The sequence below is a fragment of the Neoarius graeffei genome, chromosome 12 (assembly GCF_027579695.1).
Source record: "Neoarius graeffei isolate fNeoGra1 chromosome 12, fNeoGra1.pri, whole genome shotgun sequence".
NCBI lineage: Eukaryota > Metazoa > Chordata > Actinopteri > Siluriformes > Ariidae > Neoarius > Neoarius graeffei.
Genome location: NC_083580.1, coordinates 48,562,819 through 48,586,146, shown reverse-complemented (window position 1 = coordinate 48,586,146; position 23,328 = coordinate 48,562,819). Strand labels below are relative to the sequence as shown.

At 38.4% G+C, this 23,328-nt stretch overlaps 1 protein-coding gene across 1 annotated transcript; it reads left to right on the top strand.

Moving 5' to 3' along the window:
• The first annotated feature begins 2,145 nt into the window (after positions 1-2,145).
• Positions 2,146-22,659, top strand: fgf10a (fibroblast growth factor 10a). Its single transcript, XM_060935065.1, has 3 exons — positions 2,146-2,976; positions 18,182-18,285; positions 21,772-22,659. The coding sequence occupies exons 1-3, from the start codon at positions 2,661-2,663 to the stop codon at positions 21,964-21,966; spliced, it is 615 nt and encodes a 204-aa protein (XP_060791048.1). The 5' UTR covers positions 2,146-2,660; the 3' UTR covers positions 21,967-22,659.
• The last annotated feature ends 669 nt before the right edge of the window (positions 22,660-23,328 follow it).

Below are 23,328 nucleotides of genomic sequence, written 5' to 3'. Positions count from 1 at the left end.
TATCTCTGAGAATTTAGTCCCATCTGAATCTGTCACGTCTGTCTGTTTTGTTTGGGTTTTTTTTTACTTGGAAATATTATACCATATTTTCCACAAAATTACCAGTAGAAATAACCCCACGTAATATACAGTACTGTGCAAAAATCTTAGGCACCTTTTTTTTTCATACAAACTTTGTTATAGATTTCTATTTTATGACTTCTACATTATCGAGTCAGTAGAAAAACATTTTCGAGTTCCAAATGTTCATTTTCCAGCACAAAATTAAATGTTACAGAAAAAAAGTTTGTATCTGAGCAGCATATTCCATAAGAGACCACTTTTCAGATTTAAAAAGAAAACATAATGAAGGCTACTGGGTTTTACTGCAAAATTAAGAAGCAAGTGAGACAGTCAAAGTGTCCAGAAGAACTGTGGCTGGTTCTGCAAGATGCTCAGTAAAACCTACAGCTCATTTCCTTATCAAACTGTACTAATTGTACCTGAGACTACTATTTTTTTTAAGCAAAGGGTCATCTCACACCAAATATTGACTTTGTTTCATTTATTATGGCTTACTGCTGTTTATAGTATTTTTTAATGTTGAAACATTTCATTTAAGTATTTTTAAGCCATTTTTGGTCTATAGCATTTCTTTACATGTGCCTGATGAGGGAATTTATTTGGAATTTTTATGACCACGCAAACATCATGAAGATGATCCCATCTCTGTGATTTATTGACTTAACAGGCATATGTCCAGAAATCATATCCGATCCAATCTGAATAGTACTTATCTATAAACACATAAAAGGATGCTATAGAGATTTTTTTTTAAAAAAAGTCTTAGTGCCATCATTCTTCCTCAGCAAGTAGTTTGGTGTCAATCCACAAAAGCATCAGATTCAGGTAGGGGGAGTGGCCTAAAGCTTGAAGGCAGAGATTGCATGTTCAAAGTGAGTTCATATTTAATTTGTAGATTTATATTTGGACTGCACATTTTATGTACAAATGGTGCTTCTGAGCAAAATGATGAGGCTTGTAATAGGCTTGCACAGTGCCAAACTGGTAGCTATAAGCTTCCTCTACTTGTTAGCTACGTTAAGCTTGGTTGACGGCTGACTACACTTGGTTTAAAGTTGAACATTCTGTACATTCAATTTTTTTTGGCTGAACTGGTTCCAGCTTATCATTTAGCTATTCATGTTATAAAACTTGTTCTTTCTGTAATGGCATTCAAACTAAAAAATGAAAAATGATAAAGAATGTGAGTCTGGATATTTATATGGTTAAACCAGAAAAGCTTAATCAGAAAAAAAATCTTCTTTATTCCGTCTTCTGTATTTCAGTCTCTCGCTGCAGAGGTATTTGAGCAAATATGACAAGAATGACAAAAAAGAACAGGGATATGGATATTGCCCAACAATGTAAAAAGGAAATGAAATAACAACAACCTGAAAGAGTCAGACATGAGTCAGACGCAATGTATTCTCAGTGACACGACAACTCTGGGTTCTCGTGCAGTGTGAGTGTTGTAATTCTGCCTTTCCTCCAGTCATCTTTGGGGCATTTAGGTGACTTTAATTGTCCTCATGACAATAAAACCAAGGTTTCAGGTGCTTTGAAGTTCAGAGAGGCCACAGCTCACATGCAGCTCAAGTGAAGGTGTGTCATCGTTTTTAAAAGGGAAGAACGGGATTGTTGGTGAGGACAGGGAAAGAAGGGGCAGTGAGTAAATGAGGGGAAAAGTTCCAGGTGTCTCTGAAAAGGTTGACATGGCTAGAGGGTTCTGCAGGAAAAGAGAGAGAGAGAGAGAGAGAGAGAGAGAGAGAGAGAGAAACCTGGCTGCTGTGCACCGGGCAACTTGGGGCTCACAACTTAAAAGGGAGGGAGTCGTGTGGGAGGGGCTGAGAGAGAGAGAGAGAGAGAGAGAGAGCAAAAGACAGCAACTGGAGGAAAGAAGGCGAGACAGATAGGAGAAGAGCGGAAAAAAAAATCTTTGACACACACACACACCCACACACACACACCCACACACACACACACAGCTTCAAAGCCAAGAACTTTTCATAGACTGCCTATTAGCTAAAGAGATTACATCTGGGGCCCGGCTCTGAATAAATAAGGTGAGAAGAGTGGCAGAGCTCAGTCACTTCAGAGGGAGAGATCCATCCCACGCCACCTCAGGACCCACAACTTCGGTAAAGAGCAGGACACACAGGAGGGACTCCTTACATAGAGAAGAGGAAAGGAGTGGAAGAGGCACGCTCTCATCTCTTTCACTGCCCACACAGACTCATTTGCAGAGGGATCAGGGATTACAAAAGTTTTGGATTCTTCCATCTTCTGTCAAGAACAGATCTGCAATTCCTGATTCAAATTCAATTTGAACATTTTTTTTTCTCCAAAGGACGTTTTTATTCTCCCTGATTTTTCAAAGGTTGACTGGAGCTCTTTGACGGGCACTGTAGGTCCGTCTCCAAGGGCAAGAGGGTGAGTGAACCGAGTTATGGATGTTGACACCTTCCTTTCGGACGCAAAGGGAACCAGGTCCAGAGTAGGAATTGACATTTACGGCGGACACTTGGGGCTCTGCCCCCTGGCCTCTCCCCTTCTCCCAGGCAGCTCTCCAGCATGTACCTTTCTGTGAGGCTTTTCCCAGTCCTCCACCCTCCAGTACAATGTGCACATGGGAAGTGACTAAGAGTGCTGCAGCCTGGGTTCGTGTGTCCTACCTGTCCTCGCTGCTGCTCCTGCTCCTGCTTGCGTTCTCAGCTCTGCCTGTGGCGTGCCGCGATGCCAGCAGGGCCGCACGTACCTCCAGGGTGGCCAACAACTCATCCTCGACCGCGGTGGTGGTGGGCCGGCATGTCCGCAGCTACGGCCACCTCACAGGAGATGTGCGCCGCAGGAAGCTCTTCTCCTACCAGAAGTTTTTTCTCAGGATTGATAAGAACGGCAATGTCAATGGCACCAAGACCAAGGATGATCCGTTCAGTGAGTAGAATCTCTCCCTTCTTCTCATGCTTTCTCTTTTTACCCCGTTCCCTTAACATGTGGGACCTATAGAGGCAAAATATTTCCCAGGATACAGCACAGTTTATTTCCTTGCTGGCTTTGATATTTGTCCACAGATAATAAGAACCTTACCTGAGCTTGCAGTGGCACCAGTTACTGCATTGTCTGCTTTGCGTGTAAAACAAACTTTTTTTTCCCTTCAGTTTTTTTTTCCTCAGCATAGATTTATTCATAGCAGAATTTCTGGAACCAATTAGACATAACAAGGGACCCCCCTTTTTGCAGAAAAACTCATCAATTTAAATTTGTCACAAAACTGGCAGTATGTTTGTATTATTAAAACTTAGCATGCCAAAAGTTACTTGGAAGTAAAGTGGCTTGCATTTTAGTAATCTAATCTCATCTAATCTAACGATCAGATCATGGTATTTTAGTTTAAACCCCTGCTGGGTGTAAATGATGCTCTGTTCCTTTCCTGCTATCTTTAAGTTAAAATACTCCATTTTCCTCCATGTTAAGTTTATGCGTGGGCTTAAGCCCAGACTTCCGAATTAAGGCCAAACACCTGGCGAGCACACCCCATATCCATCCTGTACACTTTTCCGTCGCTGCCCTGCATGTACATTGGTCCTAATTAAAAAAAAAAAAAAGGCTTTGCCATATGGGGCCCATGTGCGTCAGGTTTTTATTACAGATGGAGAACGCTGGAACCCTGTACCTTGTGAAACATGGCTGTGGGTAGTTCAATTAGCTAAGCCACCTCTTAAATGCATTGTGCTAAAGGGGCCCTGAATGAAGAGGTGAGGCGAGTCGAAACCCAATCAAGCGTTTATTCCATTCAGGTGATTTTTGATGGTGAAATGATAATAAAATTAACTAAATGACGCAATTTAGCTTCCTACCACCTATACAGGGGGAATGGCTTCTCTTCATTAGATGCTCTGTGCCAAGTGCTTACTAGATGTGAATATAACACAGTTATAGTGAGCTTAAGGCACAAACCATGCTAGTAAATGTTCCAGCCAGATGCACGAGGGGTTTCAGTGTGGATCCGCATCTTGTCTCAGTTGCCGTCACAGCAGAAGTATGGAGACAGCCTCCAGGGAGGCAAGAAATTGTTTCTCCAAAACAGATTCAGACATTTAGCTCAGGATACTGTGGATGCTCATGAGGTAGTAGCAGTGCTCTCTGCAAAGCATAAATGTGTGGCTTTTGCGGTTTGTTTATTCTGTAATCAGAACCCATCGTTGCTGTCTGTAACAAGCCTGTAAAACCGACTTGCCTGGAAAGTTATGTCAAAATCAGTGTCCGTGCAAAAATGTTTTCCTTCACCCGAGAGCTAGTGAGATTTTTAGCTTCAGAGTTAGTGACGTTTTTAAGCTTTTCCCTTCATGCTGCGCTAATATTTCTTAATATGTACATCAGCATGGCGTAGTCCCATGTACACCGGAGCACATAAATCTACATCTGTATGGAGTGGCATCATATTAGTGATTACCTCAAGAGAGGTTACCATCCTGAGTGTTTGAAAACACTTGGCTAATTTAGTAATTGATCATCATTAGTTTGAGTTGGTGTGACGTGAAATTATATAATGTTAAGTGGGACACTGAGATCAGTTCTAAAGTCAATGTCAGGATCAAATGGCCTTGGCACTAATTTCCTAAATAAACATGAACTCTGTTTATGAATAGCTCATTTTGATTCTTTCCTTGAATAGTTTGAATAGACGTATAAATCACAGTTCGAGATGCTGAATAGGAAACATACTTTTAGCATAATGTGCAATTAACACTTGTGCAGTATTGTCAAGAAGTCACAAGATATATAAATTAATGTTGCTATTGAGCAAGTGACGTGTGTGTCTATCTATCTATCTATCTATCTATCTATCTATCTATCTATCTATCTATCTATCTATCTATCTATCTATCTATCTATCTATCTATCCACCATGACTGCATTTAGAGAAACATTTACAGAAAGCCTAAGTGTGATGAAGCGTCCCTCTTTTCCAGACTGAGAGAGTCTCTTTGTCAGGACCAGCGCACTGAGCCAATCTTCAGCTGACTTTAGTTCTAAAGTCCCGCTCTCCACAAAAGAACTATGTGCAGCTTGTAATCCAATCCCAGCCATATTGTTTGATTTCCCCCTTTCAGAATCCATTTGCTCCGTATCACTTTGTCACATTGTTGTTTTGAAACATGTAATCTCCCACAAGACATTTTTTTAACATGGCCCGATGCTGTTGCTGGTGCTGCTGGAAGTCCGAGCTGTCCTTGGCGTATTGAGTCCAGTGGAAAACAACAGTCTCACTGTGATGTTTTTTGGACGGAGAAAGCAAAATCAGCTAAACTTACTACCCAGGCTTTCTTCTCCCTTCTTCATCTTAGGGATAGCTCTCGATTCGTTTTGTTCCGTTAGTAGCAAACCTGATCCAGGATTGAAACCGTGGAGCTCTGGGGAAAAAAATTATGCTTTTTAAGTCCAAATCCAGGCAGGAGGAAATGCTTAATGAGCCTCATTAGGCCTTGACATGTTTGACTGAGCATATTTAGCAGTTTAGGGTTCAACTACTGGTTGTGGGGTCCAGAGTGCAGGGGTCTATCCAATCATCATGTCAACCTGTAGGCTGGACATCAAACAGAGGTCAGTGTGGTGGTCATTTCCCCCTTTCCACCCCCCTCTGGTTGGTCCATGTAGAGCTGGTTGAATCTATTAAGGCTCAATGAAGAATCAAGATGGTGCCAGCTGCAAGAAGGTGCATCGAGACCAAAATTAACTGAATAGCCCATGGCACTCTTGGACGGTTCAGAGGCATAACACCTCATCTGTCAGCTCATGTTTTTACTCTACACACATTTCTAACTTTGTAGATGGGGTTGTTAGCATAATGGGCATCCATTTGCAAGGCGTATAAGCCACTACATTGCTAGTTTTGGAAATATATCAAGTGCAAGAGGTGTTACCTTTTGCTTGTAGCTTGAGCTGTAAGCCATGTCGGTGCTGACTTGGCTTGAATGGAAGGCTGCTGTGATATTAAATGCATCATATGTAGTTAACAAGGTTTCTCAGCAGGGAGGATGTAAACTTGCTGTGCATTTCAGGTGCAGCTCTTTGACAATATGAGATTGTCAATCTGCAGCTAGTATATCTACAGGTCAGCCAATGGCGTACGAAGAGGAGATAGCACATGCTCTTAACGTATGCCATTCTTCATGATATCATTCTCCATGTGCATAGCTTTCAGTGAAATCTGTGTAATAAAAGTGACTTATGAGTTGTGGATGGATGTGCAAAAAAAAGTAAAAGTCAGTGCGTCTTTAAATTTTGTTTGACCTGAATGTCCATGTGGAGTTTCATAAATAACTTTTACTAGACAGTTTTAGAACACAAACAAAACCCCGACCCCCAAAAACACACCATATTGAAAGTTTGACAAGTTTACTCATAATCACAGTATTATGATGGACGTCCTTCAAGAGGTGCAGATTAGCAGTGATGTTTCATAGATGATTTTTATCAATCCACTCTTTAAAAACATAAAGTTTTACCCAAAACTCTTGTACTCCTTTACATGTTTAAAGCCTACAACTTATTATTCAGCAGCTACATATAAACCAGTGTGAATTGTTTACTGCATTACATGGGCAAGGAGTCTAAATGTGCATTAACTTCTTAAAAAGACACGTCAGTTGATAGCTTCTCAAAATACTTGAAACCATACCATATAAACATGCACTCACAACTCAATCAGAGCCGCTTCCTTCTATCTTCTCTCAGTTTAATGTCTTGTTTTTGCCCTATTGAAAGTTCACAGCAGAGGTATAGAAGACCAGATGTATGCCTAACCTTTGACCCCATAACTTAAAAGCAAATGGCTGTTTGTAGCATGGCTTGTGCTGGGGAGGAACAGCTCTGTCTCCCTCTCACCGCTGTTTACTTTACACAACTGACCATTAGGCTGTGGACAGATGTGGAATTGCCAGATAAAGTTTTCCAAACTACTTATTCTGACTCCGATTATAATGTGCCACTTTTTCTGGTCATATATCGTTTTAGCAGAAGACGGAAAAGTCAAATGTGTTTCATTGTGCGGTTCACGTTGATTTAGAAGTTGTCTGAGACATTGAGGAGTCATATTTTACACCCACCCATTTCTTTCTCCAAATTATTTATCAATGCCAATCATAGAACCACAGATGGTTTTATGCTGTCAGGATGATTGAACATGTTATTCTTCTGTCATTAAGCGTAAATTGAACTGGATTGACATAAATCCAATTAGCCACGTCATGTTCTTTGGTCAGAATGAAGTGTCTTAATAACTACTGGTTACATAGTGGAAAGTTTAAAACGTCTTCTTTGTAGCTATGTCATAAGAATCAATTGATGCAACAAATAATAATAAATAAAAAAACAGCTAAAGTACGACATTGTTTTGCTTAACAAGATTTATATAACAAGCAAGGAACATATGATTGCGACAAAGTGATACACAGAGGTGGTAAGAACTGAAGATTTACTCTTTTTTATTATTCAGACCTTCAGAGTAATTGTGACAAATTGTAGATTCACGACTGAGGTTTCTGTGCATTTTCCCTGGCTCAGGGAGCATGCTTTTTTGTGAGGTGCACCACACACCATTCTAGCTGTGAATGGAGTGAACTTTTCCCAGGCACGTCTTTACATCATCACCAGGGTGAATTCCTGTGCAGAGTGCGGTTGGACAGATGGTGGTGGTGGTGGTGGTGGTGGTGGAAGGAGGGGGGGAGGTATAATGGAAGCATCAAAGGTAACAAAGTAAGACCGGCGATGTGACCAGGGATAGCCAGCTCGGTTTTTAAAGAAGCAAGCAGGAATGCTGGCTAATTATACATTGTGTGAACAAAAGCCATGGAGTCCAGGCAGTGGGAGGGAGCTTATCCTAAGGCAACTGGTGGCTGGAGCAGAAGTCCTGGGTTTTATCTGTCACAGATCCTATACAGATCCTATATCCTGCTCACACTCAGACCCAAAGATTTAAAACGAGAGGCTGCTAATGCAACATGTTCCCACATGGGGATTGCACTAGTCTCCGTCTGCACCAGTGCCTACTCTGACATTTAAGAGTCTGTGATGGGAGTCCATTTGCTATCACTGAAGTGTGTGTGTGTGTGTGTGTGTGTGTGTGTGTGTGTGTGTGTGTGTGTGTGTGTGTTAGTTAATGCATATATACTGCATTAACTATACTGCATATATACTGCATTTCATTGGCTTTGTACCTGTACTCTGCACAATGACAATAAAGTTGAATCTAATCTAATCTAATCTAATCTAATCTAATCTAATCTAATCTAGGAACATCATGAAAGGTGGGTAAAGGGGTGGCAATTTCAGTACATGGAGATAAAAATAATTTAAATATGATTATACCACAGTGCTGTTGAATTCTGGATTCTGATTGGTATTGAATTTGTTGATTAATTTGCTGTAACAGCAGCTCTGAAATTAGTGTAACTGCAAACTGCGGGTTTATATAAATGTGCTCATTCTAATGCATTATTATTTCTATAGTAGCAGCTCATTCACAGGGACTTGTATGGGAGACACTCAGCATAAACAGATTTCAAGATATATGTGGAATCATTGACATGGTGAAGTTTTTGTAAGTAGATATTTCTTTAACCTTTATGGAACACTTTAAGACAGGGGAATTTATAGTTTTTGTTTTCGTGGTAACATCACACACTGCATTTTTTTTGCATTAATTTCAAGAGAGAGAAAAAGAGAGGCTGGTGAGGGAATGACTCATTATAGCTGCTGTAAGTTAAGTGATAACAGGAAGTAACTTGTTTCACAGACATTCTACAACATTAAATGTAAATGTAAATGAATTAAAGGCATGTCATGACATTCTTTAATAAATTAAAAAATAATAATCATTTATTGCTGTCATATAAGAGTCACAATAAAACACTGGGGAAAAAGAATCCATTTCAAGGTGGTAACAGTAACTCTGCTTCCACACACCACCCCATCACTCAGTGATTTTCTGTATGACCGATCAGTATCAAGAAGTCAACAAAGCAGTGGTATAAGCTTTAATATTGTTTGCTTTAAAATGTGTCCATGAGGATTTGGCAATTGTGTGCTACTATCCACCTCTGTATGTGGTACTGGGTGTGTTACGGGATTCTGGTCACTGATTTAGCCACTAAACATGCTTGTACAGAAGGAACAAGAACCTTTCATTGAAAAAAAAAAGAAAGACTGCAACATTTTTCAAGTTTTAAACTTTAACAAGTTAGTAAAATATAACACATAGACATGCATTACATGCATATTACAATCTTCCAAAGAGAACAAGACATAGCAGATCTATGTGTGCCAATGGACATAGCTTTGGTCTTTTTTTCTAAAGGAACCTCAAACCTTGTTATTGGTTTGTTTATCTGTCTCCATATGGCTGCTCTCAAAAGGAGACGGGCGAACAGGTTTATAGAGAAAGAATGACATGCACTTCATAAACATTATGTTTTCACTGGCTTAATGTGAGTCATCACGTAATGCAAATTGCTCCGGTTAACGAACACCTAAACCGTGCTAGAGTCAAATGCTGTGTCCCGATAAAATGATATGTTAAAATTTTGAAAACATATTATTTGATGTCAAAAAGACACTTCAACATGCAAACTTTACACAACTAGGGTTTGTGGTGTTGCTTTAAATGATGGAGTTTTCCAGCACATTGTGAGATTCTCAAATGTGTTTCTTCAAGATCGCAAGTTCTTGGCAAAGACAGATATGTGAAGAAGTAAGTAATAATGAAAGACACATGAAGGCTGATGTTATGACCTTTCAACAGATTTCCACTCTTCAGATGATAAATTGTTTGATTGGAGGGAAATCCATATCGTGAATTTGGAGCAAAGTGATGAATCATGGAGTTGTTAGAATTTAACAGGAAGACAGCTCTTTGAAATACACCCTTCCAGTTTTTAGATTTTTAGTGTTTTAGAAAAGTACAACTGAGAGTAGTGTAACTGCAAACCACATGCTTATATTAATACCCTTCATCTTTTTAAATCATGCCAGTCTTTTTCAGTAAATGGGTTTTTAAAAAGTGTTGTTGACAAAGAAAGGGATGTAATTGTTGATATCGGTTTTCTGTAAGATGCTTATTTAATATGTAATAAGTCTCCAATGTCAGCGTTTTGTAATAGTCAGAGATAAAGCGTTTAGGTTTTCAGGACAGAGGAGTTTACACTTTGCAGTTTCTCACTAACATGCTAACAAGCTGTCTTATTAACTTCAAGAGAAAGAAAAGAAAGACTGGTGGGGGAACAACTCTTTATAGCGACTTTAACATACATGAGAGCAAGAATTAATTTGTCTTATGGACCTTCCACAACATTGAATATAAGTGGTATAAACCACTTTAGGAAGTGCTGTTATAGAAGTAGGATTACAGTAACTCCATTTCATCACACCACCCCATTATTGATTATTCTACTGTAACAGCAAGACACCAAATAATTTTCCCCTTACTTACTGCAGTAATTTACGTACTAAAAGTAAAGCCTAGAAATAGAAATGTTTCGTGTCAGAAGTGATGCATTTACTATGCAATGAAACTTTTGCATTTGCATCAAGTTGTGAAAATTGTTATGTGGCATCAAGCCATAGTGCAGAATAAAGTATCTGACTGGACAGTAAATGCTTTAATGTGGCATAGTGGGTAGTGTTGCTACCTCACAGATCCAAGGTCTTGAGTTTGATCCTGAGCTCGGTTTCATGACTGTGTGTAGTTTTACACATTCTTCTCATGTTTTTGCGGGGGTGTGAATGTTTGTGTTCCTGGGACAGGCTCCGGATCCACTGTGACCATGACCAGGAAGAATTGGTTACAGAGAATGAGTGAGTGAGTGAGTAATTGTTTTATCATTGGCCTTGTTTAATCATTTATCTTTGTAGCTACCAATTTTATTTATTTTTACAAATATGTTTTAAAAAATCCTAACTAGAAGGTCACTCGGTAGAGTGCATACCTCTGCCAAGCCACATATCAAATCAAAATCAAATCACTCAAACCTAGGATAATGCTAAAACTGTACACCAAATTTCATCAAAATCCATTCACTACTTTTGGAGTTATGTTGGGAACAGGCAAAAAAAACCCCGGCTCCACATACATATCTGGATTTGCATCTAAATCTATTCAATTTGTCCTTGGCCCATGGCCCACCTTTCCTCAAAATTTCCTCAAAATCCATTCACTACCTTTTAAGTTATATTGGGAACAGACAAACAAACAAACAAACAAACAGAGGTGAAAACATAACCTTCTCCAACAAAACTGGTGGAGGTAAATATTATGATACTGATCTGTTACAGTGAAAATGCCTTTGCTAAGTCATATCTTTCAGCCTTAGAAAAAAGGAAAAAATTGGTTCTAGCTTCCTAAATGAACCTTTTTAACAGACACATCCTCTACATGTGCTCTATATGAAAATTTTAAAAGAAACAACCCTGCAGAGTGTAATATTAGAAGGCTACAGGTTCCATTTGTTAAATATTGTCATTTTGTTTATACTGTGGTGAGGAATCTTGGGATTCGTCTGAATTATGGTCCACACACTGAAATAATAACACACTTTGTGCTCTCCTAAGTCCCCAAAGGAGGTTGGTAGACAAAGCACCAAATACAAGCTTGATTTATTTGTAACATACAAAGAAATCTCTTTTGGCTGCTACCTCAGTAAATGTTTTTCACATTATTCTCATTTATGGATAATGAATTGTACAATTGGTAGAACCATGGTTGGCTGTGAGAACAGCACTGTTTAAACAGTACGCGAGGCCACATGGCCATGGGAGGGAGGTCATAACGAGAGTGGAGCAGGCGGATCAGCACTCAGCTCAAGGAGCCATGGGGGTCTGCAGTGGCCAGATCAAAGGTGCAGGCTGGTGTCATCAGAAGCCAATGTGGGGTCAGCAGCAACGAACACTTTTAATGGGGACCCTGTTTCCTTTATGGTCTGGGAACCAGGGGGCTAATTGATAAGACATGTCTGTCAGAGGAGCTGCAGTTCAGGCTTCCCAGGACAATTAAGCATTCTGACATGGATATATATACCCTGGCTTGTTCGGGGCTTTAAGAAGAAAAGAAGGAAAAAATGATAGACAGGCAGAAAGACAGAGAGAAAGACAGGGAGAGAGAGAAAACAGCCAAAAAAGCAGAAAGAAGGAAAGACTGGTCATTGAATAGGTAAGTGCAAGTAACTCATTACACTTTGATGTCACCAGACTGTTGTGTTTCTACTAAAAAAAAAAGTTTTTCATTTTCACAAACTCAGTGACGAACACATTAGAACACTGGTGAGTCTATGGGCCTGTTTTGCTTTCCTATGGGCCTCTGCACTCAGCTACAAAACACGAATAATTTTTTGTAATCATCCCAAGATGCGATAACGTGTGTTCTGTCACTTTGCCAAGCCAGCATAGACAGGCGTCGAGCATGAGGGTGGCCACCTACAGAGCATGAGGCAGGAGCCAGGTCTGCTTAAAACCTAAACCACACGGCACAAAGACAGATCAGGAAGTGGATCAGAACCGGACTGAAACCATCAATGCTCGTGAGCGTGCATGCGTTCACACACACCCACACACACACGTGGCCAGGTAGCTGAACTTTACACAGCAAGCTTGTTAAAAGCCGTGATGCTTTCAAGCCATTGTAATCCAAGCCTGATGAGGGGTTTAAACCAAGGATAGCAGAGGGATTAAGTTGCACCATAAGAAACTTCTCACACTTTTTTCAACAGAATGACACCACCGGTTTAAGGCTTGTTAGAATACAAGACCAACACCTGATTATATATATATATATATATATATATATATATATATATATATATATATAATCACTTTGCCAAGAGAGCAGTTTGCACAGTTTTTTGTGCGTTAACACGTCCTTGGCGTCTGTTTGCACTGTAGGGGGTCCTGCCGGGGGTTTTTTTTTTTTAAACAAATCTGCCACATAAAAACTTGTTACATGCACAGGTGTTTTTTTAGCTAAGGTCCAAAAAATGTTGATTAGATAAATGTAGCCTCATTCCAGATTGCTTTTTTTTTTCTTTTACCATGGTTTACAGTAAGTAATTGGTATCGGGGGGGATGAGAGACAGAGAAAGATATGCACAGAGAGAGAGAGACAGACAGACAGAGAAAGCTACACACAGAGACCGAGAGAGACAGACAGACAAAAAGTGAAATATGACAGAAAGTGAGATATATTTATCTTTTCCAATAAATACACACCAAAATCTTTGGATAGCTTTACGATCACCCCTGTTGCTGTCACGCTCCATAGTTTAATTTTTAAACAAAATATAATTGCCTTTGGGTGGAGTTATACCATGTTAAAAAAAGTGATTTAAATTTCCAAGATGGCTGCCCCATAATGTTCCAGTGTTAAGCTACACTGTGCAATTTTATTTATGTTTATCGATAACAGGAAGTCCGACTTTGTCCTAAACCACATGAGTATGTTTGTGTGGCATCACTGATGAACTGGGTGTGGTTAGAGATGGAGTGATACGCAAATGTTTTTGGGTGATGCAGACATCATTTCACTGAACACTTCAACTACATTTTTGTCAAAAACAGTGTTCATTCACTTTTTTCATTCAAAGTCAAGTCAATTTATATGTAAAGCGCTGTTAACAATAGACATTGTCACAAAGCAGCTTTACAGAAAAATATAGATTTTAAACATATGAATTAATAAATTCATCCCTACTGAGCAAGCCTGAGGCAGTGGTGGTGAGGAAAAACTCAATATGAGGAAGAAACCTTGAGAGGAACCAGACTCAAAAGAAAACCAATCCTCATCTGGGTGATAACAGATATTGTGATTGGAAATAATTTGCTTCTATAAGTGTGTCCTATATGGTCACAAAATGCAATTGTGTAACCAGGAAATTCATTACAGTTTTGACATGAAGTCTATTTTGTTGAAGTTATAAACTGTTCAATGATGGAGACTTGAGTGCAAAACTGTTCATGACAACCGCAGTCCTAAAGTTATCATGGCAACTGTAGTCCTAAGCATTCATAGCAAAACTGCTAGTGTTAAGTGTCCAGAGCCATCTTCTAAGTGTATCTTTTGGATGTCCATATGGGGTTATCCTCCATAGGAGTGAAGTGATGAGAACCTCAGCCAGAAGTAGGGCATCAGGATGGATCAGGCAGGTCCAGAGAGCAGGTGAGGCCAACATAACTGGTATCTCAGGAGTGGCATGTGTAACTCAACAGAGAGAGAGAGTGAGAGAGAGAGAGAGAGTTCAGATGAAGATCTACATAGACTTTTTTCTTTACATTCTTGCATCTTTTGTTGTTGAGCTTCTTTTCAACATGTGGGTGCAGGCAGATGAAAAGGTTGTGGTGATTCGCAACTGAGCTGGAAAAGAAATTGACCCTTTTTGATCTAATAGACCACATCAAACAGCTCAATGAAGAAACATATCATACAGGTGTGACTGTGCTCAAAGATCCCCAGTAGCTCTTATTTTGACATCTTACAGGTCCTTGAGTGAAGGAGTAGAACATGAGTATGCTAGATGTGTAACATCACTTGTGGAGATTGTGTGTGTGTTTATACACCAGATTGTGGCTTTGCGCTGATTCCGATACACACTCGATTGCGATGTTGCAGCTTCGCTCACACTCATCACATTGAGAGTCCATGCTGCCACTCTTTGATCACAGGATTATTCTGGTCTAATCCCAGCAGCTCTGTCATCCAGGTTCTGTTCATCCTCTTTCATTCTGTTGCTCTCTCTCATTGGCAAACCTGAGGGAAGGGAAGACAGAGAGAAGCTCACTGAATTCTCTTATATCTCCCTTCAGATGGCTGCAACCTGAGTCTGTACAGAAGGATGGCTCTCAGATCCCACCTAATCCTTCTGTTGCGTCCTTGCTATTGCAGGTGTAGCTCAACAGAACTATCAGGAGTGATAAATCAAATGCAGCCAAGACATTATAGGTGCTTGAATTAAGACTCATTGGTTTTGGACCAGAAAATAGAAGTCTATCTCTTTTTTTTTAATTTTAATAAAGAAAGAAATATCATAGCTTGCATGCCCCTAGATGTGAGTATGTGTGCATGATGTCCTGCAGTGGACTGGCTCCTGGGATAGTCTCTGGAGCCTCCACAACTCTGACAAACAGATACTGAAGATGATGCATGCGTAAACATTGTGTTTTTATCCATTTATAGTTGCAATTAATGTAACATGAGTTCATTTATAACAGCTGTAAACAGTCATTCCCTCACCAGTCTCTATCTACTTCTCTCTCTTGGAGTTAATTTAAACACACACACACACAATGTGTAAGCTCCTCTGTCCTGAAGACTTTCCCATGTTGGAAAAGTTAATGTTACAGTTTTACCTCTGACTTTGACGAAGCTCTGCCATTGGAGACTCCTTCCATAAAAGTTAAATAAATATCTTCTTTCTGAAAACTTCATCATATCAGCAATTATACATGTATTAATCCATTTATGTGGAACATACTCAATAGAAGTCCCTGTGAACAATCTGTGAACAAAAACACACTGACTGTGATTTGTAGCTGCACTACTTTCAGAGCTGCTGTTATAAAAAAAAAAATTAATCAACACCTTCTGACCAGTGAAATTTGAGGACTCGGTGATATAAATGATTTTTTTTAGTTTGCATATTCAAATGAAAGTGGAACCGTATTAGATCATCCTCATCATTTCTGGCTTTGCAAAACAATTCTGGGGAAAAAGTGATTACATTATTCCACAATGTTGTGGCATTCTGAGCAGTTTGGTTCATATTTTTAGATAACAGGAAGTCCCATTGTGTCCTAAACCACAGCACCACATCTGTGTGACACCACTGAAGAACTGGATGTGGTTTGAGGTGGAAATTTACACAAAAGACAATGACAATTGAGTGACAATTGTTCTTTCCAGGTAACAGGTTTTTAGCAACCTTTTGTTCAGTCATATTTGCCAAAGTTTTTTTTTTTTATGTTTTGTAAAACTTTCTTGCAAAGTTTTATTTGTTGGAGCATTAAAACTAACCTTCCCATGGTGTTCATTATTGCCCAGGAAGGTTGGGAATGAATAAGAATATTTATTTTTGAAACATTACACCCTTCCACCCTTACAATTTGAATCATAGCATTTTGCTTCTCCTTTTTAAAGCCAACTGCTGCACATCATACAGAGGAAGTTTGAGATGTATAATCTTTAAAATGTGGGCAACTGACTAAACATTTCAGAATGCAGCTGTTCTGCAGCAGCTGGAGGTCTTATTAACAGCTTGGCTAACAGCAAAGGCTGCTTTAACACAATCTCATATTCAAAAATTACAAATCATGCCGTCCTATGTACCAACAAAGCATACTTTAGCTCAGGCTTTATATGAGTTTATCTAACTGACTTCAGGAGAAAAAATAGTATTGTATTTGTATATATAGTATAAATAGTATAACATAACACTTACTCACAACATGAATCAGTCATAGCTTGGAAATACAGCAAGTGCCAGCTAATACCGAAACATAGCTTTGGTCTGAAAACAAACAGAAAACGTTAATTTGTTTTGTACTGTATGTCTGTGTGTGTGTGTGGGGGGGGGGGGGGGAGGGTGCCAGAGGTTGGCAGAGGTTGGCGGTAGGGGAGTTTTTAACTTGGTGGTTTTGGATCTTGGTCCTATCCACAAGGACAGAAATATTGGACCGTTTTGGCTGCTTAGAAAAACAAAGCTTTTATTTAAAAATTTAAAAGATCCAAGAGGTTTCTTGGTTACTGAGGTTAAGGTTAGATTTACTTGTAGCATATCATTTATTTGTTGGCATATTAGTACTTATGCCAGTAGAAGCTCCTCACAATATATATGTGTGTGTGTGTGTGTGTGTGTGTGTGTGTGTGTGTGTGTGTGTGTGTGTGTGTGTGTGTGAGAAAGAGAGAGAGAGAGAGAGAGCATATTTTATTATATCTGTTATGGCTTTGTTGCAAATTTTTATATATAAATCTGAATCACTTCGAAAGGTAGAAAATGGATAACAGGGGCATGTTCTCCATGAATGGCAACTCTACGGCTACATGTAGGCCAAACACAGAAACCTGACTGGGATAGGACTGCAGAGATTACACCAACACTACAAATAATGAATTCATCTTCCTCTCGCATTCATATTGTGTCATTTTAAAATAAAAAGCCTGATGAAAAATGCTGACTTTAAGATCAACAGCATGTCAGTTACTCATGCCAACATTTTTTTCATGTGAAGAATTGTCTTTGACACTTAAAGTTGCGATCAGCAATTTTTAATTTTAAATAGTTTTTGTAATATTTCAGTTCAAATGTTCATTAAAGTTCAAGTAAATGTCAACAAAATATTTATTTAGACCTGAAATGGAAGAAAAAAGAAACTATATGGACCGCAAATATGGACAGCATTCAACCAATCAACTGCATGTCAATTCAGGAAGCAAGCACCACCTCTTTCTCTGAGTATTCATACATGCGATCCTAGATAGCTATGCGTGTATGTTTTGAACTGTGCTTTTTTTTTAATGGAGAACACTGAAACGAGAGGCTATTTCTGATAAACACCTTGTTTTAGGGTTCTATAAACTGGTCTCAATGAACAAAGCAAAAAAGTGTGCTAAGTGGAACCTTTTTTTGCTAAGAATGCACTTGATATTTTACCATCTTATACAGTATATAGAGAATGAAGTAATCTTAAAAACATGTTAAATGTTCTATCAGCAAATCAAAGCTCTATGTGATCTTTTATACATATAATTATTATTCAAGAACTTAATGCTAATACTAATTTGTAAACTATGATGCAACTTACATTAGAGACTTGTATTTGTGCAAATTTTATTTGGATAAACATTGAAATAAGGCAATACTGTTAGTATCCATGAATAGTATACCTCTTCACAAGCTAGCTAAGTTAATGGATGAATTTTGCTGGCCACAGCAGATTCTGAGAGGTCGGGCTTCATGTTTCTGGATTGGGGTGGGAGGTGGGGGTCACTGAGTAAAGAAATTTTCCAGTGTTATTGTTGCTCTGGTTTTACCAAAAGCACCTTTAATGGTGTTTGTTTCACACTCATTAACGTGGTCTTTTTTGTTTATTTTTATTCCAGGTATACTCGAAATCAGGTCTGTGGATGTTGGCATTGTGGCAATTAAAGGCCTCAATAGCAACTATTACCTTGCAATCAGCAAGAAAGGGGTGGTGTATGGAGCGGTAGGTTCTTTTTACCCTCAATGACTATGAATATTGCATATGTTAACATGTATAGACATCATATCCAGGTTGTGCCCTGTGACAAGCATCACTGGGTCAATAAAGGCAAAGCATAAATGAAATTTGTTCATCCAAACACAACCGATATGTAATCACCACTAACATACACTGCACTAGCTGGCTAACTAGCTGACATTAACATCACCTAACCAACAGGAGCTATTTGACATTAACAACCGAACCATGTTCCCTTGCAAGATAGTTAACAACTGATAAACTATACCAAATTTCTAATATGCTGACTAAAATTAGTTTTGGTGTCATATGATTAGGTTTATGATTGGCTGAACAAGTTTACCTTAAGCCCTGCCCTTAAACAAAATCAGGACTACTGTAAATACATATACCCCCTAAAAATTTGCTCCTAAACAGAAAAAAAACCATCATAACTTACATAAAAATGAACCAGTACATGACCCTGAATTCAGTTTTACCTCACAACTGTTTAACATCAGCATTAGACAGTTCTTATTTAGCAGGTCTGTAAAAGCTCAGCAAGGATGCAGGTTCTTTGATGTCTCCAGAGTCCATGCTCTATTTCTCATGTCTCGAGATCCTTAAAAAAGCCTCAGGTCCTTTTAAAGGACAGTTCCACTCCAATGCCTGTAAATAATCCCCTAGCTAAAAAAGAGTTCTGTCATCTTTGGGAAAGTAAGCTGAGAAGCCCCTCTTCCTTACACAGCCATCTCTTACCTCAGAACACTGCACCATGCTCGTAGCGTTGTTCCATTCACCATCCAGCAACACAATCCACAGCTCGGCCTTTGTCCCTCACCCCCTCCAGCTCTGCCGGAACCCGTTCAGCTGCTCTCATGAATTGCAAATGTTACCTGAAACAGGAAAAAATAAGTTTTTTTTTTAAACCCAGCCGATTACGTCTTACAGAAATGAAGCCAAATGAGGAACGGAAAAAAAAAACATGACAGCAATAATGAAAAACCCCAAAATTTACATTATTTCCTTGGAAGATATTCAACAGCTGTTGAGACTATTGATCTATTTAAGTTGACATTTAATGATAGCATATGTGTATATGTGTGTGAACATATACATATACACGTTTGTATTTATGAAGACTTATATTCAACAATTGAGACTTAAGTTTTAAGTTGTACAACTCTTAAATTTTAAACATGTTTGTTGCAATAAATAGTTTTATTGATCTGACTACTTTATCAAAATGGTTCTTATTATTGACCCTCTATAATACATTATAGCAACATTGAAAAAAATAACACATAGTTGTAACATAATACACATTAAAGACCTCCTTACTGAATGAAGGCTGCTTATTTTGCATAATTAGCATATCAACTCACATCACTAGTGAAATCAAATATTGACTGCTTAAAAAATCTTAATCTAGTCTACTGGTCGGTAAATAGATCAAAAAGAATGCTTCAGTGTTTTTTTTTAATACCTTATCCTTCTCCACTGTATCTATGGTGTATGTTTGAGTACCACAGATAAATATACAAACCCAATTACTCTGGTAGATAAATAAAGTGCACAAAACTCAGGATTCTGGAACAGTAAAGGTGTTAGGATTAGACCGACCTGAGAGAAGGTCTTACATTAAAAGTTAATTCTATTTACTTTACATATTCCTTAAGATTTTTTTTTGTCAAATCTATATGCCATCAGAGCCACACAGTGACCATGATCACGATCACAAACTGTGAAATCTCTGAAAAAGTACAGTACCAGCCAAAAAATTGGACACACCTTCTAATTCAATGTTTTTTCTTTATTTTTATTAATTAAAAGACACAATGTCTTAAAGTAATGATGGACTGTTGTTTCTCTTTACGTAGTTGAGTGGTTCTTGATATAATATGGATTACTACAGTTGTCGAACAGAGCCATCTACTGTCTTTTTACTATTTATTATTTACTGTTTGATAATCTCAAATGCATTACGAAGGCAAGAAATTCCACAAATTGACTTTTGACGAAGCATACCTGTTAGCTGAAAAGCATTCCAGGTGACTACCTCATGAAGCTGGTTAAGAGAATGCCAGTAGTGTGCAAAGCATCATCAAGGTAGATGGTGGCTACTTTTAAGAATCTAAAATATGAAACATATTTTGGTTTTTTGTTATTTTTTTTTAACAATGTCTCATTTACCACATAATTCCGTATATGGTACCAGTCAAAAGTTTGGACACACTCATTTATAGGTTGTTTGTTATTTTGACTCTTTTCTACATGGTAGAACAATACTGAAGACATCAAAACTGTGAAATAACATATGGAACATGTATGAAATTATGTGTTTACCATAATGTTTTGCACACTATTGGCATTATCTTAACCAGCTTCATGAGGTAGTCATCTGGAATGCTTTTCAATTAAAAGGTGTGCCTTGTCAAAAGTTAATTAGTGAATTTATTGCCTTCTTAATGTGTTTGAGATCAAACAGTAAATAGTAAATAATAAAAATACAGTAAATAGCCCTATTCCACAACTGCAGTAATCCATATTATGTCAAGAACCGCTCAACTAAGTAAAGAGAAATGACAGTCCATCATTACTTGAAGACATAAACTGTCTTTTAATTAATGAAAACAAAGAAAAACCATCAAATTACATTATAGGCATTTAGCAGATGCTCTTATTTGGAATGATGTGCAACAAGCATTTGGGATTAGGTGCCTTATTCAAGGGTGCTTCAGCCATTCCTGCTGGTCCAAGGAACTGAACTGGTGACCTTTTTGTCTCAAACCTGCTTCTCTAACCTTTAGGCCATGGCTTCCCCCAGGTTAGAAGATGTGTCCAAATTTTTGACTGGTACAGTATGTTCCATATGTTATTTCATAGTTTTAATGTCTTCAGTATTGTTCTACATTGTAAAATAGTCAAAATACAGAAAAACCAGTGAATGAGTAGGTGTGTCCGAACCTTTTACTCCTACTGTTGTTCCAAATCAGAAAGGACAAATCTTACAGATTTAAAACTTTATACAAAAAATGGCTCATATAAACAATTCTCATTGATGGAATGCAGCATCTGCCCCTACACTTCCGTTACAAGTGAGTTTTGAGTAAACAGGCTTTTTTTTTTCTCAGTTAGGGAAACATTGTGATTTTTCTCAGTGATGATCACAGACACATACTACACATACAGTGGAAAGAAATTAAAGAAAAAAGTATACCTTTAATATACCATGTTTTTTTTTAAATGCTGACATGTATGTATATATTTTGTGTTGTAGCATTAATTGAAAAGAACAAATTATAGAAACTCTAGGTGCCTTTATGATAAGCATGTTGTTTATAGTATAATTCATTAATGTCACTGCATCTTGATAACCTTCAGGATGTTAAACCTTTAGGTGATTATATAAATGCATCACGTTCTCTAGGAAAAAAGTGCTGCACCCCATGTTACCACGACCTCAAATTTTGTTTCTTTTCCGTTCTCCAGAAAGAGTTCAGCACTGACTGCAAGCTGATAGAGCGGATTGAGGAGAACCAGTACAACACGTATGCCTCGGCAGAGTGGAAGAACAAGAAAAAGCACATGTTCGTGGGTCTGAGCGCCAACGGCAAGCCAATGAGGGCCAAGAAGACACGGAGAAAAAACACGGCCACGCACTTCCTGCCCATTCCCATCCCATAGGGCCTATACATGGGAAGCATTCACTGCACTGAGAAAACACTTGGAACTTTTTTCTACAGTATCAAGAGATGTCTTTGGAAGGACGGCACTATGTACAGTAACTGAGCTGAACTCTTTGTTGACACACACATATATACATGCATTTATATATATAAATGTATGTTTAAATTATTGGCACCTGAAATAATATGAGGCACCAGAATCCTTTGAATCCTTTTGACAAAATCCTTTGACGATAGATCAGAAAGGATAAAAGGACAACAAGGCAAGGCAATGCCCCATTCCCGCCTTCCTGAATGGCCTAAAGAGACACTTCACAGAGCGTATCACATGTAGTGTGTGTGTGTGTGTATGTGTGTGTGTGTGCGCGCGCGTGTGTGTGTGTGTGTGTCCAACCTTCGGACACAATTATTTATGCTATACTAACTTGTATAGTATGCTATACTGACTTTCCTAATGGACTCGCTGTGCTCTGTCCGCAAATCCAAACACATATGGAACAGGGGTTGAGACAAAGGGACGGCGTTCGAACCATTGGACATAGCCGAGCATAGCAAAAAACAATTCTAACAAAATCCTTATTAACATGCAAAGCCACTGTATTTGATAGCTCCATTCTTTACCTGACTGCTTTGGAATAAATTATTTATTTTATGTAATATTTAAAGGGATACAAAGACAAAAAAATATGAAATGGACATTTTTTTGTCATTTATGCTCCTCTTTTAAAAGCTATTCTATCAGTAAAACATGAATAAATAAATGAATAAATGAATAAAGAAATTTCTGTTTACTGCGGAATTTGTGCTTGATGTCTTTGGAGGTGAATTATTTTATAAAGGGAGCACTTACCCCAAATTTCTGTAAAATAAACTCAAGGCAACTGTGGTTTGTTGAGTTTACTTCTTGAGTTTGCACAGAGCTATGAGGTTAATGTGGCTAACAAGTAAGAAAAGTTTCGAGCCACCAGTTTAGCATGGTGCATTAAATGTCCATGTGTAAAGCATCACACAAGCTACTTTATGGAGGTGTTCAGCATTTCAAACAGACTTGCTGATGTGCTTTCTGATGCAGTAAGACACAAAGTTATCCAAAAACATTCATAAAACGATGTCTATGTACTAAAAAAAACAGTTGTTGATTAAATCACTTTCTTCCTCAGCACATTTTTGGTTTGATGTCACTCCACACCAGCATCAGATTTATTATTATAATATACACTCACCAGCCACTTTATTAGGTACACCAATACACCTGCTGTTTTATGCAGTGACAGTGGTGCTTGAAAGTTTGTGAACCCTTTCGAATTTTCTATATTTCTGCATAATATTACCTAAAACATCATCAGATTTTCACACAAGT

Bases quoted from the DNA above. Each gene is read 5' to 3' on its own strand.
- fgf10a (XM_060935065.1), top strand. From the start codon at position 2,661: ATGTGCACATGGGAAGTGACTAAGAGTGCTGCAGCCTGGGTTCGTGTG. The intron at 2,977-18,181 runs GTGAGTAGAATC...TTTTTATTCCAG, and splicing joins GACCAAGGATGATCCGTTCA to GTATACTCGAAATCAGGTCT. The intron at 18,286-21,771 runs GTAGGTTCTTTT...TCCGTTCTCCAG, and splicing joins AAGGGGTGGTGTATGGAGCG to AAAGAGTTCAGCACTGACTG.